The sequence below is a fragment of the Lolium rigidum genome, chromosome 1, assembly GCF_022539505.1.
Source record: "Lolium rigidum isolate FL_2022 chromosome 1, APGP_CSIRO_Lrig_0.1, whole genome shotgun sequence".
NCBI classification, from domain to species: Eukaryota; Viridiplantae; Streptophyta; class Magnoliopsida; order Poales; family Poaceae; genus Lolium; species Lolium rigidum.
Window position 1 is genome coordinate 242330429 of NC_061508.1, and position 18250 is coordinate 242348678.

The 18250-nt window shown below is 40.9% G+C and overlaps 1 protein-coding gene across 1 annotated transcript; it reads left to right on the forward strand.

Annotated features, from left to right (window-relative positions):
- Nucleotides 1-1819: 1819 nt before the first annotated feature.
- On the forward strand, nt 1820-6473 carry LOC124691954 (pheophytinase, chloroplastic-like). Its single transcript, XM_047225242.1, has 6 exons — nt 1820-2089; nt 2540-3218; nt 4041-4267; nt 4647-4838; nt 4915-5071; nt 5908-6473. The coding sequence occupies exons 2-6, from the start codon at nt 2568-2570 to the stop codon at nt 6145-6147; spliced, it is 1467 nt and encodes a 488-aa protein (XP_047081198.1). The 5' UTR covers nt 1820-2089; nt 2540-2567; the 3' UTR covers nt 6148-6473.
- Nucleotides 6474-18250: the final 11777 nt, after the last annotated feature.

Genomic DNA, 18250 nt, shown 5'->3' on the forward strand with positions numbered 1-18250 from the left:
TCAAATGGACGGCAAGCTTCAAGCATATGATCCACTTGAGATGCTCATCTTGAACTTGCCCAACTCAACCTTGTATCTTCTCATACTCTATCATAATATCTTGAGGTGTATAAAGAATTCTTCACTTGGAATCAAGCTCTCAAGATCTTGATCATTTATTGCTTATTACATAAGATAGAGCATGGCTAATATTGAGTTCCACATAAGAACTCCATCTTCATTTCTTCTTCTTGATCATATCACATATATATATTCAAATCGGTGATCTTGATGCCAATACACAAGGTGTATCTTTATCTTCATGGCATCCATACTTGAATCCAACACATGGAATACAAGTAGTACCTATGGAATATTCCTTCGTATAAACTCAATGAAAACATTAGTCCATAGGGGTTGTCATTAATTACCAAAACCACACATAGGGGCAATATACCCTTACACTTTCTTTTGCATTACTGTTATAGATTGACATAGAAGGAACTGCTTCTCCCACCATTTTTTTAGATAAAAGACATTAGATGCCCGACTTTAAATTAATAAAGCCGGAAGTTCACAAAGTTTACAAGACCACACCACGGCATACAGCTTCGCTGAACGGACTAACACAAGCACGACAGAAACAAACTAACAGAAGAGTATCCCGGAGACGACCTCCCCAACGAGAAGCCGAACAACACCAGACTAAGGATTAAACGATCTCAATCAAGCTACTCGTTTGGGCTTCTGTTTCTTTGCCTCATTGATGCGTACAACTCCCGCGCCTCATTTGTCATTCAGCTAGGCCCCTCCTTTTCCCATGCCTTGAACCTGATGCTCCATAGTTGCAAGAAAATCGCAGTTTTGTAAATAACGTTAGTGGGATGGTTAATGACTTTCTTCTCGATCATAATCTTATTGCGGATATGCCGCAAGGCCCACGATTGTGCTAAAAATAGTGCCCACAAGATTTTATGCGGGTATCCAACAAAACTAGGAAGAATGGCATGAAATTGGACGAAATTTGCCTAGTACCAGTTGCACCCAGCAGCCCTTTGCCACGGTACATGAGAAAAAAAAAGAGTTGCATTCTCAGACGCACCACACAAGGCGCATGCACCATTAGCATGCCTGTGGCGAATGGCAATCTGCTGACCGGAGGGTGGCTTGTTAAGAGAGAAAATTTAATCTTACAAGGTACCTTAGCCTCCCACATGTCTCTAAAGTTGGTCACCGACGCCTCTTGCGACATTTTAAAATACATAGAATTTACCGACACCTCTCGAGAAATCTGATTACACCATGGGCGACATCAACAACGTCTATGGTGGTGGTGGTGCTGCTGGAGCAACCTTTTCGGTCTGCTTTTTCTCTTTTACCTTGTATTGCTACTTGTTCGTGTTTAGATCTGATGCATATGCTTAGTCTGATGTGTATGGTTAAGTATGCTAGTGCATTTGTAATGTTGTTTTCGGTGATTGAATTCTCTCATAAATTGTCTACTATTCTAACATTTTCCAGTAGAACGATAAATTAAAGCGTTTACGCACAAAAGAAGTCTCCTATTTCATTCGATGGAAGAAAACCAAGAGATTCTAAGATATTGACTTTTGAATCATTTGTGAGGCCGTAAATGATCTGTGCAGAACACGTGCATGCCAATGTCCGGTAAACCTCGGGCACTAGAGACGTGGCTTCACCTGGTGCAGTCCATCAGATATTCAGATGGGTTGGTGACTTGGTGGGCTCGCTCCGTTCAGTGTGTGGTGGTGGAGGAACGACGGGGCTGGAAGCTGTAGAACAGAAGAGCGGGACGTGGAGATGGGGAAGAAGAAGACAAGCGGAGGAAGAAGTAACCCGGACGCAAAAGGGAGTTCGGTAGGAGTGATCTGGACGCAAGAAGAACTTCATGGTAGACCGAGACTTCCCATCGAGATCAAAGTTACCCCCTCGGCCATCGGCCCTCACTAGTACATCTGTTCCTCCCTCGTACGCGGAACACGCCTCCGGTACCAAACCACGCCACCTGGAAGGAGTTCTTCCTCCTTCGTTCTGATTGTGCTGGTGTGGCGTGGATATCCACCCGGAGCTGGATCGAGTCCTTTTGCTGGTGAGCAACCCAAACTTGCTCCGTTTGTTCTCAGTGTTTTTTATTGTATTTTCTTTCACGTGAGCAATCCAATCCAAGTCATCCCTGAAAAAAATCTGAGCTCAGCTCTACTCCCGACATGCCTGACGCTAGGTCCGCCCCTGCTTGTTCATAGTACAGTACCATTTTTTTAGATGAAAGAAAAATGGTGCCAATCTGGTAAGATCCCGGCTGCCTTTTTGTGGGCGGAACTAGCATAAAATGGGTCATCCGTTTTAGTCGGATTCAGTTAACTCCTGAGCCGATTTGTTGTAGGTTCGGATCCGTAAGTAGCTTATCCTACTGGATGTTTCTCATGTACAGTAAAAAAACACTTTCATTTCTGCGATCATATCTGTATATAGATAGACTCTGAAATTCTTCATTCCTGTGCATCGTCGTGAATTTAATTAGTTCGCTCCTCTCTTGCAGAACTAGTGTGCTAGCTACCGAAGCGGTCATGGAAGTGGTTTCCTCCAGCCACACCTGCTTGGCATTTCATCAAACATCTAGCAGTGCTCGGAGGTTTCTCGGCACCGGCCTTGCTACGCGTCAGACCAAGCTTGCTCGGCCAAGAAAAAGTGCAATTCTGTGTGTTGGGACAGGGAGAGCTTCAAATCCAGGTGATTCAGGAAAGCTTGATGTCAGCCATAGCTTCCATGTAAGTGACGTCAATTCGGCTCTCCGAGGCATCCCCCAGAAGGTTGGTGAGGTCAGGAGAGTGGTGATTCCGGGTCTGCCGGAAGGGCCAGACAGTTCTCAAATCAGTACCGGTTTGTGGGAGTGGAAGCCCAAGCTGACGGTATACTACGAGAAGTCTGGCACCAAGAATAGCAAGGCGCCGGCAGTGCTTTTTCTACCAGGCTTTGGGGTGGGCACATTCCATTATGAGAAGCAACTGATGGATCTTGGTCGTGATTACAAGGTGTGGACGATGGATTTTCTAGGGCAGGGAATGTCATTGCCATGTGAAGATCCCGCTCCTAAGGATCAAGGGGAGCAGGAGGAGGGGTCATATTGGGGTTTTGGACAAGATTCACAGCCATGGGCAGATGAATTGGTGTACTCTGTAGACTTGTGGCATAATCAGGTCCAGCATTTTATTGAAGAGGTACCATTTCAGAATCTTTGTTTCTTTTTTTGAATGGTGGAATCTTCGTTGTGTCATCAGTATTCATTTTGGTGACATGTCTTCCAAGTTCTCAAGGGAGTCCTTCAATAATTACCAAGTTAGATATTTTACTTTTATCAAGAAATGCTTGGTTGTAAGATTTTCAGCATATATATTTTGGGATTTATAGTATTAATCTGCTGTTACTACTGTAGGTGCCATACTCCTTAATTGACACTTGTATTGCGCATATGCTTACTTCATGCAAATGCACTTGTAAAAGTAATTTTGATTCTAGTACCAACTACCAAGGGGTAACAAATAACAAGAATGAAATTCCACGGCAATTTAATCATCTAGGCATCTTTTTAGTAGTACTATACACAGACTTGTGAGAATCTAATTATGGTCGGCTGGACAAGAATCACATATATCATGTATATTCAAACTCTTCATAACCGCATAATCGGGGTTTAATTTATTCACAAATGTGGAACACTATGTGAACTTCTTTGAGGGTCACAAATTCTTAATGAAAATAAAATGATTTATAGTTCACACATGATTGATCAATGTTTTGCTGGTTTTGGATCGTGTGATTAAGGATGGTCCTATGAATATAATTGATCTTTGTGTTGACAGGTCCAACGTTGTTGGTTATAAATGTTAATGCATCTTTCACAGGGTCGTTATGTCAATCATATATTATTTATGGCTTTTATACTATTTAAAATATTCCTATTGGATCACTTCGACGGCTTATCTTCAACTATTAGAATTACATCTCCTTTTTTGTATGCTAATTGTTTAGCCCTCTATCAGGTTATCGGTGAACCCGTTTATATTGTAGGAAACTCTCTTGGTGGTTTTGTTGCTCTATATCTTGCGGCATCCAGTCCACACCTTGTAAAGGGGGTCACATTGCTTAATGCAACACCATTTTGGGGTTTCCTTCCTAACCCTTCAAGATCTCCTCATTTGTCAAAGATTTTTCCGTGGGCTGGGACATTTCCTCTTCCATCATCTGTGAGGAAACTTACTGAAACAGTGTACGTGTTACTTACTAGGTTTCGCATACATTCAAGTTGCATAATCTTAAAATTTCTGGACTTAAGTTATGTTTTATGTGTGCATTTTATTGTTATTCTGGCAGTCTACCTCATTTTCTTTCATGAACCTTTTACATGCAATCTTAGAGATAAGCTGACATTTGAACTCTTGCAAGAAAAAAAATACATTTTCATACATTAATTATGTACCCCCGCATAGAATTTACGGTATTTCTTCTCCAGTTGCATTATGATTTCTCTCCGCTTACTAGGTTGTCATGTTAACTATGCGATTTGTGCATCATCAGAACTATGTTCGTTATCCAGGCATTTGGATCCTATAAATTGGATACAGTCCATTAATCCTTTTGTGATGCAGGTGGCAGAAGATAAGTGACCCAAGAAGTATACAGAAGATACTCAGGCAAGTATATGCTGACCACTCAACAAATGTTGATAAGGTGTTCTCGCGTATTATAGAGACAACGGAGCACCCAGCAGCTGCTGCATCATTTGCCTCCATTATGTTTGCTCCAATGGGCCAGATATCCTTCCAGGAGGCACTTTCTAGGTGAAGTGGAAAGCCCAAGTGATGAATTTCTCTATTGCTAAAATACGTTTTCCATTTTAACACTGACCATTCTCAGGTGCCGAAGTCAGGGTATTCCGATTTCTCTTATGTATGGGAAAGAAGATCCTTGGGTTGGACCTTTTTGGGGTACTAGAGTCAAGCAGCAGGTGCCAGAAGCACCATATTATCAAATCAGCCCTGCCGGTCACTGTCCTCACGATGAGGTTCCTGAGGTAAACCATTGCATTTCCTGTTACAATTGTGGGTTCCCCTTTGGATTTATATCAGTTACGATGAGGATTTATATCAGTTATTAGAATTGTGGGTTTCCCTTTGGATTTATATCAGTTACAATTGTGGGTTCATTATGGATTATGGACATTCTGTTATAAGGACATACCTAGAGCAAACTACCATCAGGCTGCGAACATGCAACTTTTGAAATCAACATGTTGGGAGATCATTCTTGGAGCACTGCTTTGCCCTTTTTGAAATTTAATCTGTACTTTTAGAATGTAACATTTCACACCACTACACTTCTAATTTTGCAACGATTGTGACCGATAGAGCGCCCCCATCAGCCACACTCTGCGTCATAATCCTGCTTTTGTTAACTAGGCTGGTGCTAGCCTGAAAGGGCTGGAAAAAAATTCGTTGCCATTTGGACTGGCTAACACATATGACAGAAAACTTACATCCAGTGCATAGTGCACAGCCAAAAATACATTAGCATTTCTTGTGAGAAAGTTGCATGCATACGGATATATTATCATGTTTCTCATTACATTTTGGACAGTTTTGTCAATCACTCTGTGTGTACGAGTACTATTGTTTTAGCTGTGGCTCTTCACTTTGTCGAAAAAAAAAACTGTGGCACTTCAGATATTTGGTTACCCTGTATATTTTGTGAAAAAATATTTAGTTGGTTAATCTCAACTAAAGCAAAATTTAAGATGTTTTTGGTCTTAAGTCCTTGGGAACTACACCAGTTGTGAAGTCTAAGCTCAGGTACCAACTCGGGTTTTGTTTCAACAATAATGATGTCTGCTCAACATTCGTCTTTACTCAGGTTATAAACTATTTACTCCGAGGATGGCTTAAGAACGTGGAGTCTGAGGGTTTGATTGACATCCCATTCCTTGATGATCCGAGCTATGAAGAACATGGTGTATCCCGGGAGCTGGAATTTGTAAGAATGGGGTCCATGAAATCAGTTAGTGTACGACTCTTTGGTTCCAGAAATTCCTTGTGGAGCCAGATAAGCTCATTCTTGAGACGGCATGCCTCCAACATACGGGTAGTGTCTTAGGCAATTCATCCCTAGTTTGTTAGAATTTAGAAGCTTCAAATGTATATTGTATTCATTATTCTTTATGTAGAGTAGTCATGTTGATGCCTAGATGTACCAATTAGATAGAATTTTAATCATTTCTAGTGAATGTGAATATGTGTAGTACAGGGCAGGAATATCTGCGGTGGTTGTATTAAAAGGAATTAAGATACTTCCTTTACTGGGAATACTTGTCAAGTTTGACAGGCCTTCTTGATGTGATGATCAAATTTGGACCCGACCTACCATGGTACTGTGGTACATATATACGTAATGAATGTTTCAAATAAATTATTCGATTTTTCCTTCCTGGAAGTAATTTTCAACAAGTATTTAGCGATGGATTGAAGATCTAATGTGCGAGTGCTCCTAATATTTCTATGGAAGTCCTCTAGACTATACCCTCTTACTCCACCTGCATTTTTCTCCATCTCAAAGGAAAAAAATGCATTAGATGGGCACCTGAGCTGTCAGCCAACTCACTTATATTTCAAATAGAAGGATATTCTAATCGTGTATAGGAAATGTTTGTGTATGTCATAGTTGTTCGCAAATTAGTGAAATTTCAAAGATCGCAATAAATGCAGAATGTGTAAGAACACAATGTTAATTAAGTTTTGACATCCATGAAAAACTATTAAAAATAGAGAATGTGAGAATTGAAAGAAAAAGTCATTGCAGAGAATAATTGGACCAACCTCCAGTGCCATAGCGATATGAAAATTCCCCTATAATCTTCACAATAACAGCTCCTATATTTTTGCAATAATGCTGATTCAAATTAATAGTAATTTTCTCAAACACGAATTAGAATATCCTTTTACTTTATCCTATTCGAGCTTCTTCTTCAACCACTTAGAGCATTTTGTTCGGAGAGCTTTCAAAAGATTCTTGGTTCTTCAACCTGTAAAATTGTTTCAGGGGAGGTGTATATATGTTTTTTTCCTAAATTGGTGCCTAAAAATAAGATGCATTTAACCTAATTGGAGACACAGTCTAAACCAAAACATGATTCGGATGAAATTTAAAAATATTTTATAATAAACTATTATACTTTTTAACCTTATTTTATCATTTATATTTTTAAAGACTATAATTTTCTATTACTTACCTTACATAGTGAACCACATAAGCATGTAGCTAAACAACAATGATACAGTTACATAAATATTGCTACATAATTTTGTTACGGATCCATCGTGGGATTACGTGACTAGAAGAAATAGTGGATTTGTTCCGGGAAAATGCATCGTGGGATATCGACATAGCCATTCGTAGAAAATTATGTAACTATATTTCCATAAACATAACATTATTGGTGGCTAATATTTGTTGACGCAAATTGGTTGCTAAATATTAAATGTATCGTTCTTTGTTATAAATGTGTATCGCATATTATTACACTTTCCGTGCTAAAATAAGTGTCTTAGTTTTGTCTAGATGCAGATATATCTAGATCTATTTTAGTTAGTTATAGATATATCCTTATCTAGGAAAAGTCGAGATACTTATTTTGGATGGGGGAGTATTATTTTTTGCTCGTGCTATGTTTAAATTGTATGTTGTAACAAAATTTGTCCTTAAATTAATTTCATTTACACATATATTTATGTATATATAACATATTTTGTGTGTATGTGTGTAATATGTATATATATTTAATATCCTCAAGTACCCTAATAGAGATCTCTAAGAATATAGTTTAACAAATATCTTAGTTGTGGCTTATAGGATATTATTAGGTAAGAGGAACTTCTATAGTACAAATTGAACCATTGGCAGTTTTTTTTTGGCAAGTTTGGTTTAGTAATAAGTTCACTACATATGCATGCTCCATTCTTGATGCTGAAATAGCATTGCTTACAGTAATCATCAGTGAACATAAAATTGGTGTGGATATTTTCTTTGCAAACATACGAATTTGACTTTTTCATATGCTCATCTGGAGTACGTTAGTTCCATCTTGTGTATACAACTGCTCATGGCAATTTTTCAAATAAAATTTGTGCACAAAATTAATCGCGGGAATCCTATGGAAATAGGTTTTGGTATAACCTGTAGAACGTCTATCGTTAGTGACTATCGGCCTACCTAAACTCGCCTTTGTCTATCAAATTGGTCTAAAATAAATCCATCAAAGAATTAGAGAAAGATCTACCAAACAAAATTTACTCGGCAAACCAAAGAATTAGAGTACAACATGTTATTGTTTCACGTGAAGTTGCTCCTAGTATAATTTTTTCTACTCTTGTGAGATCCAAACGACATGGCATACGATTGCCGTGTTCTCAACTCCATTGTTTCGAAGACAGAAGAGTCCATATATTAGAAAATTGACCTCCTAGCAAACACGGTGAAACATCGGGTTGTTCACAGGGAGCATTGGATAACGCACGCAGTGGAACATTCTCCCCCACCTGCATAAATTTTAGAGCGCAATGGTCAGCACGGAAGGAGACAACATGCGTATTGTGCTGGCCGTACCTCTGTATAAAAACACAAGCCCTACCGGGACAGGAGGCCGACACGCGGGCAGCTCGCGCATGATTGCGCAAAGGGGGAAGAAGAATCCAAGATTCACCGTCTTTTGGCCTCCGCCTTTCTCCCCCTCGATCGCCTTTCTTTAACAAGCGTTTGTCTCTTCGGGAGAAGATCTGAGATGATGGACGAGCGAGGGTATGCGAATGCGAGAGAAGAGAAGAAAAAAGCCATCATCTCTGGCTGCATGCATGGCCGAGCCGGGGGTTACTACCGAAACGCATCATGCGCCTCGGAACTAATCTATCTCTTCCCACAGGCACAGGCGGCAGGGCAGACAGCGCTCCTCCTGTCTCACCAGGGAGGATCATGCTAGATCGAGAGGGCATGATCATTATAAAGCGACCCATCATTGCCTTGGCCGTGTGCCATTTACCCATGTTTCCAGCGGCCTTGCGTCCTCGGCCATGTCTTTACGCTACGACCAAATGTCTGCCCAAGCTGCCTATCTTGGAAACAAAGCACCTCCAATCGGAGATTTGTCTGTCCATTTGTGTGTTCCCGTCTTCAAAGGTTAAACTAAGCACATCTGGCCACCACCTAGGCTGATTACGATTTTCTTGTGACTAAGTCGTCTCATCTAATCTTTGAATCCTCTAGCCTAGACTGCATAAAAAAAATCTCAGAAGATTTAGGTTTTGCAAACCCGTTTAACTTATGGTTTGTAGGAATCGCATCTTTTTTTCTTCAACCACGGATTAAAATCGAGCAAATATTACCAGTCTAACCCAATGTGAAAAGATAAGTGAAAGTGACACTCGCCCTTCGATGACCTAGGAGGATGAAGAACATATGCACGCGTGAGAGGACGAACAATGACACATTCTCGTGTTCAGAGTGATATCTTATTGGGGTGGTAACGAAGAATTGTATACAAACTATCATTTATCTTCATAATTTCAAACCCTAAACCCTCTTAAATTTTTTGAAAAAATGTACTTTCCATATATTCTATAGTGAACACCCATATACAAATATTGTACACATTTTGCATTTTCATGTAGGATTTGATTGAAGGTGACTCCAACTTAGTTTTTCACTTCACCATTTTAATCCCATTATTTTATTTGCAAGCTCATTGAAAAAAAAAGAACACAAAATTGCTATGTGCATTCAGTCCCATGAACTATACACCCTTTGGCTAATTTAATTTTTTAAATTGAGCATCAATACTAGTAAGAACAAGCCTCTTAGCTTTCAGCACCATTATTTTTCCCTCTTCTTCCCACACATTTTTTTAGATGATTTGCAGACAATGTTTCGATACTTTGTGTTGGCGCATGGTCAACCATGGAAAAAAATTCAATTAGCCACATCCATATCCAAAAACAACTACAACTGTGAGCGACATGGTATTGGTGAATTCTTAGAACGTGGAGGACTTAGAAAATATTCATAGGAATGAAAAAAGCGGAAATTCAATTCGGCTCCCGGGTGCATATGCTCCCTCTATCAAAAAGTTATATTTCGAAATGTCGAAAAATTTTGACAAAAAATTCTACATGTACATCTCAACAATATACGTACGTTCGTCAAGTTTCGCGATGAACCAATATGTTTTGTGGTCTGTGTAAAAAAGAGAAAATTTATCTCCTGAAAAGCTTTATTTTCAGCATTGAATTTTGTCTTTTTTACACACGTCACACGACAAGTCGGATTTTTATGAAACAACTTTGTGAGTGTGTAGCACGTGAAGATGTACGCTCGAATTTTTCGTTTCAATTTTTTGAAATTTCAAAATGTATGTAATATGCATTTCAAAATAAAGGGAGCATATGCTCCCATGTGCCAAAACACCATTCCCCTTGAAAAAAGGGGATACTTTAGAACTCAAACGATGAAAAAACAAAATAAAAGTAAACAAATATGTTATTAGAGTTTCCATTTGATAGTTGCACCGTGCAATTTTTAATTAATTAATTCAATTTAAATTTCCTATTCCTTTTTATTGTTTATTTTCTAGAAACTTATATATTATTTTCCTTAGTTTAAATTTTAGACAATTTAGTTTTAGCAAAACATTTAACTAAGAGGTTTCTCGGGATCACTGAAAATCTCATGGAAAGATAAAGGGGTGACACTCGTTTGTCCGGTCTAGCAGGATGAAGAAAGGATGCACAAGTGAGAGGATGAAAATTTTGTAGTGGTGGAGGGGGAGGGGGGAGGGGGGAGTGAACGATAAACTCTTCTTAGGTTTAGTATATAATTGGGCTAATAAGGATAATCTAGACGCAATTTGTTCTTTATCTTCATATTCTACCTCTACTCGATTTGTATTGTTCGTAAATTCATGTGAACACCCATATATCATGTTTGTACACATTTTGCATTTTCCATGTTGCATTTGACTCAAGGTGACATCAAAGTCAATTGCCCATTTGACCATTTTAATCACATGATTCCATATCCAAATGACCAAGAGCTCATTTTAGATAAAAATGGATGTGAGCATTTAGTCCTTGAACTACAAGCATAGTTTAATTTCCAAAGTCGAGGTCCGTACAAGTTAGAACAACCCTGTTAGTGTTAGCTCTCGAAGTCGAGAACTCGGGGGAATGTCATCCATGGTTGAAAATTAAACCTTTGAGCTTAATGTGCACATGTCTCTTGTCAAGCAAGCTCCAAACATCTACACAGTACGGTGCTGCAAGGACCATTCTATGTATTTACTAGTAGCTGGTTTCTTGAGAGATAGGATAGCTGAGATTGCTTATACGGTATCACTTGCGGCGATCTCACTGCAATACGTTTGGTAGCCCACAGGGTTCGATCATGACAGGGCGGGCCCACCCTGAAAGTTTCATGGGCGCGCGCGGCTGGTGCTCGAAATCCTCACGCAGAGTCGTGCCGTGCCAGCTAGCCGCGCGCACTGCTCTGACCGGCCCTCGGCAGTCGGCACCTATGAAATCCGAGCTCTAGGCTCGGCGCTCGAGGCAAGCTCGCCGGTGGTCTCTGGCCGTCGCGGCCGGCGTGGACGCTCGATCGATCGGGCTGGATGCGGTGATGATGGTATTTGACGGCGATGATGGCGCTCCACGGCGCGGCGCCCTTCCCCCGACAGGGGCACGCCTACGGGGCTTGGAGTGTGCGCCCTGGACGGTGGGTCCCGCCATGGACGGAGGGCGCTCGAGTGATTCAGCGACGTTGATGGCCTATCATAGCGGCTGCATCCAGCCGTTCCCCTGCTCGACCTACACCATCACTGCTCGCCGCTGCCTCCGGTGGCGACCATGATTCTAACCTTTGCACGGGCCTCCGCCCCGCCGTCGGCCAATCGGGCGGCGCGGCCAGGGTGACGCCCCGGTGACGCCACAGCAGTGGCTACCATTACTACCACGTTTAGCAGGGCATCGGTGTCGACCGGCCGTTTGCTGCCTCCTCTTATTTTATTCCTCAAAACCAAATTCACGCGTGTATTATATTGGATATATATCAGCCGATCGTATTCGTGTGCACAACCTGTTAGTAGATGAACCTCATAGAGGGCTTCTAAATGGTTCAAGCGCTACAAATAGCAAACCAAAATTGATCCACTGAAGCAATTGCATAAGAATTTGTTCCAACATTTTGCTGCACAAGAGATTTAGCACACCTGAGATATTGGATTGTTGAGTTAGAGCAAATGTGATTTATTGTAGGCCGGTCCATTTTGGACACCAAAAGTGTCCGAGCTAAGGCATTAAAAATAATTATACATATGTGAACCAAAAGAGGAAAAGAAATAAAATAACTAAACTAGATAAAAATAAATGTAAAACCCTTGCTAGGGCCTGCGCTGGCTACGGGGCCTACGCGTTGTCGTCCTTGTCGTTGTCCATGGTGATGAAAATTGGCGGCAACCATAACAATATATAGTGGCGCGCGGGAGCAGGAGGCCAATGCATACGAGGCCTAGGCACTCGCGCTTCCGCACGGGCACACCCGCGCGGGCGCTCCACTACGACCAGGGATGGACCGGAGCCGGTTGTTGCGGTGGTGTCACCGGAGGCGTCGATTGGCATGTTGATGCGCCTGCGCCGACTCAAGAAGTGTCAGCGGGAATTCGGGCCACATAGCTAGCTCCACTAGGTCTGGGGCCTCGAGGGCCAACTGAAGAGCCGTGTCGTTGTCCAGCTCAGACGGCTACATGGATCGTTGATGACATCATATTCACTATGCTACAAAAAAAAGTGTTGCATTGTATCCCCAACTTCACCAAGGATTGTCAAGCACAAGATTTTGTATTAGAATTGAAAACAAATGATAAAATAAAGCAAAGATATGTCAAATTTGCTCTAAGCAAGTAACAAGTAAATAAACTAAACTATGTATGCAAGCTAAACAATAAGTGAACAAACTATATAAGAAAGATAAACAAAATGCAATGCAAATATAAAGTATATTGGTGTTTTTAGTGGTGTAAACTATATGAGATAACTAAATGCAAGAGAAATATTTTTGTATAGTTAGATTAAATGAATGCTGGAAATAAAATGGACTTGCAAATGCAAGCAAAAGGTGTTTATTATGATTAAAATAGACCGGAGTTCATAATTTCACTTGTCTACTCTCTCATAAACATGATGGAATCAAAACACTTCAAAGAAGGCATAATATTGATGTAACTTTATAATGTTTTTGATAAATATTTATATGAGCATAACTTCCTATGGTTGCTACGATGCAACACATTCCATTAATACTCCTCTAGTAAGAGAAACCTCCACAAACTAGATTTAAGTTCAAGAAAGTATTGCCTTTGCTTCTATGACATGGTGTTGAATATCAAATATGATACCTCAGAAGATATGAGATCACCTTTGTTCGTCACAAGGAAATAGTAACAAATGCATTCAACATCCCTAGTGACATAAAAATGGAAAGGTAGAAATAATAGTAGGACCCAAACTTTCTATCATTGTCTAGTTCCATACTACCAGAATACTCCAATAATGTATACGTCCTCCTCTTAAGCCCTATCATACTAGTTTGACCAAAACGTGTAATCAAGATCGGGGTACATAATATACTGTAGGGTTCCATTGCAGAAAACAAAAAATCCTACCGAGAGAATAACATAGCAAAGATCTATTCTATGTGGATGTAAGGTAATAGAGGGATTCGATGTTCATACCCTTGAAGACCGGAAGCATTATATTCCAAACGAACATTGTTGATGAAGTTTTAAATCGACGTCGATCTCAAGATCGAGTAGAAGCACAAGCGATGATGTGCTCCAAGTGTTGCACCTCGGCAGTTCTACACACGTACGGTGTATAGTGCGGTGACCTAGCATACCACTGCATGTTGTAGTATACAAGTCGTTGATATGACATTCATGAAGGGGTTTCTTCACAAATATCACACCCCTCAGAGTGGTACAATAGAAATATTGCAGGTCATAATACTCCACATAATATTACAAACATAGTTCTTAACAAGTTGGCATTCTCACTGGTCAGATGAGAACACCCTAAGATCTTACTTAATTGCCATTACAACTTCAAACTAAGGTAGACATGACGAGCTCAACAACTTATTTAAGTAAGTCACTACGCTGCTCGGCTCCGAGATGTCTAAAGTAGGTCTCTACTCCTCCGCCATTGTGTCATCTGCTCCGTAGACTGTCCCATAGTCCACGCCTTCAACTCCTACTGAAAGGTATGGCTCTTCGTAGAATAACTCATAGTCCCCTTCTGGTGCTCCGGTGCATGCCTCCTCTTCGGTGTCACAGTCTAGCAAGCATGTTGAAAGAAAGTGAGTACAGAGGTACTCAGTAGGTTCAAAAGAGAAAAGGTGTTTGATGCACTAGCTACGACCATTGATCAGAAAATCTCAGGTCAATGCATGTTTCGCAAACATTTCTTCAAAAGGTTTATTTTATTATGAAAACTATGCCCGCCAGTCTTCACAGGTTGACCAGAACTTCACGGAGTTCCTTTCCTACCGCGTTCGTAGTTCACTTCCCGGAACAGGGAGTGACAGCCACAATTCAATACACTCTGTAGAGGTGCGTTACTTTTTCCATAAGAGAACTTATCCTTGTTGCCAACCGGGCGTACCTTCCCATCCACACTTCCTTGGTGTGAGGCCCAGTATAAGAACCAAGCCAATCGCTCCCTACCCTGCATACCCACCCTTTTGTCCACCCGCACATCCCCGGTAGACATCTCCCGATCATACGGCTTTACCCACGATGTACTATGGACAATCCATCATAGACGGTAGAGCGCACTCATCCTCAAGGATGGGGATTTAAAGGATTTCCCAATCGCTGCAGTGTTCTCGCAACAACCAGCCAGACCCTATCAAGTCCTTTGATATGCCGAAGGAAAAAGATACAACTGACTTCCCCAGAGCCATTATAGATCTTATTGTTGACGCGATATGTACGGCGCTAGAATCACTAGACGGCATTGGTGATTAGTCCTAGATGAGTAGAACCCTTGCAATGGAACCTCCACCATCAACACATACCATGGTTCCATTGCCCACCACATAGTCATATTCATAATTGGAAAAGTAACATTTTATTTTCAATGCAGGGGTGATAAGTATATTGCTTTGCGAGTAAATTGATAGAAAATAATCAATATGACATGAGCAAGATTGAGCTTGCCTGGAGACTGATGGTGCTCCGGTGATGGCGCCATCCAATCTTGTTGAGCGTTGTTGTGGAAGCGGTTGGGAAACCCCAAGAGGAAGGTGTGATGAGCACAGCAACAAGTTTTCCCTTAGTACGAAACCAAGGTTTAATCGACCAGTAGGAGAAAGGAGTGACTTCTGAAGGTGTTGCTAGATGACTAGTGGCAGGGCGCACTACCAGCGTCAGCAACAACGTGGAACCTGCACGCAACACAACCAAAGTACTTTGCCCAATTTACAGTGAGGTTGTCAATATCACCGGTTTGTTGAACACAAAGTATTAGACGTATCGAGTGGAAAGAGATGTTTGCAGAAATTAAAAAGAACGGGAATTGCAGTAAGTAAACAGAACATGATTGTTATATCAGTGTAAAGGAAACAGATCGGGGTCCACAGTTCACTAGAGGTGTTTCTCCATAAAGATAAATAGCATGTTAGGTGAACAAATTACAGCTGGACAATTGATAGAATATCGACCATACATGACAAGATGATTGCTATGAAATTTGATTGGGCATTACAACATAATACATAAACCGTAATCCAACTGCGTCTAAGACTAATAATCCACCTTCCGGTTATCGTCCGAACCCCTTTTAGTATTAAGTTGCAAGCAAAAAATTATCGCATTAAGCAATGTGTGTAAACTAAACAATAGAATTACCCTTGGATAAAACATTGTTGTTTTCTCCCTAGTAGCAACAGCACATCTACAATCTTAGAAGTTCCTGTCACTCTCCCAGATTACTAGTGGCATGAACCTACTATCGAGCATAAATACCCCCTCTTGGAGTCACAAGCATCTACTTGGCCAGAGTATCTACTAGCAAGGGAGAGCATGCAAGATCACAAATAACATATGACATGAATATATAATCGACCTCAACTTAGTATACAATATTCATCGGATCCCAGCAAACACAACATGTAGGATTACATAAGGATGATCTTGATCATGTAGGGCAGCCCACAAGATCTATACATGAAGCACAAATTGGAGAAGACAACCATCTAGCTACTGCTATGGACCCATAGTCCAGGGATGAACTATTCACGCATCACTTCGGAGGCGGGCATGGCGATGTAGATGCCTCCGGTGATAATTTCCCCCTCCGGCAGGGTGCCGGGAAGAGCTTCAGAACCCCCGAGATGGGTTCTGTGATGGCGGCCGCGACGGAACTTTTCGTGGATGGAGGCTCGGGTATCCAGGGTTTTCCCGAGTAGATGTATAAATAGGCGGAGGATTTAAGTCGGTGGGGTGCCTGGGGGGCCCACACCACCCCTAGGCGCGGGCCACACCCAGGCCGCGCCTTGAGGTGGTATGGCCGTCCTGTGGCGCCTCTTCGACCCCCATCTGGACTTCGTCTTCATTTCGGTAAAATATTGACTTCGGCTTTTGTTTCGTCCGATTCCGAGAACATTTCCTGTACAACTTTTCTGAAATACAAAAACAACAGAAAACATGGAACTGGCACTGTGGCATCTTGTTAATAGGTTAGTGCCGGAAATCATGTAAAAGTGCAACGAAGTGTAAGCAAAAATATATGAATTGGTGTAAAACAAACATGGAGCACAAAAAATATAGATACGTTTGAGACATTCCGAAACATATTTGGCTATCTCTCTTTTCATGTTGTTCCACCAAAACATCTCTTTCAAATCATGTACATATTGGTACTTCTCGGATGTATAGAATAAGGTGTTTCATGAGCTTCCTTGAGTATAATTTACTTAACTTTGGATCATCGGGTACACACATCCTCTTCTGAAAGTATAATGAATCAAAGTCTGCCACCTGAAATTCAGATGGTTTTCCTTATTCTATCCTCTTAATTTCTTCTTGGATGAAGGGATCATCTGCTTGCTTCCGTATGATCTCATACTTCAGATCAGAATACATCTCATCCATGATCCTCAGGGTTGCAACACTTCCTACTGCATCACCCTGGATTAACAGAATTTGAGCTTGTTCCAATTCCTTCCTAAGCTCCTTTGGAATCTCCCATTCTGTAGGTTGATTATCAGTGCTCTGTCTACTCAAAGCATCTGCTACTACATTAGCTTTGCCTGGTGTATAGTTGATTATTAGTTCATAATACTTGACGAATTCCAACCATCTCTTATGTCTCATATTCAGTTCCTTTTGAGTAAAGAAGTATTTCAAACTTTCATGATCCATGTATAGCTCACACTTGGATCCATAAAGAAATTGCCTCCAACTCTTCAAAGCATAGACTACTGCTGCCAACTCTAAGTCATGTATTGGGTAGTTATGTTCATGTTGCATTAGTTGTCTTGATCCATAATCTATCACTTTACGATCCTGCATCAGAACACATCCAAGACCATTCTTGGAAGCGTCACAATAAATCGTGCAATCCTTCAGACCAAACAACTGGGGTGTTTTTCTTTAATATCTTGGTCATTGGTCCTGCAATCTTCAAAAATCCTCCAATGAATCTTCGGTAGTATCCTGCCATTCCAAGGAATCCTCTTATATCCTTAGCATTCTTGGGTGAATTCCATTCCAAAACTGACTGAACCTTACTTGGGTTAACATCTATACCCTCTTTGGTTATGATATGTCCAAGAAATTCCATGCTGTCCAACCAAAACTTGCATTTGCTGAACTTAGCATACAATTGATGTTCTCTCAAGATCTGCAAAATTGTGCTTGGCATGTTCCTCTTTGTTCTTTGAATATATCAAAATATCATTGATGAACACTATCACAAACTTGTCCAAGTACTTCATGAATATCTTGGTCATCAAATTCATGAAAATTGTTGGTGCATTAGTCAATCCAAATGGTACAACCAAGTATTCATGGTGTCCATACCTAGAAACAAAGGTTGTTTTCGGAACATCTTCCTTCTTGATCTTGATCTGATGGTATCCTTACCTCAGATCTATCTTTGAA

What these genes read in the sequence shown, in the direction of transcription:
- LOC124691954 (XM_047225242.1), top strand. Translation starts at nt 2,568, where the DNA reads ATGGAAGTGGTTTCCTCCAGCCACACCTGCTTGGCATTTCATCAAACA. An exon ending in TTCCAGGAGGCACTTTCTAG is followed by an intron (nt 4,839 to 4,914) that starts GTGAAGTGGAAA and finishes GACCATTCTCAG; the next exon opens with GTGCCGAAGTCAGGGTATTC. An exon ending in CTCACGATGAGGTTCCTGAG is followed by an intron (nt 5,072 to 5,907) that starts GTAAACCATTGC and finishes GTCTTTACTCAG; the next exon opens with GTTATAAACTATTTACTCCG.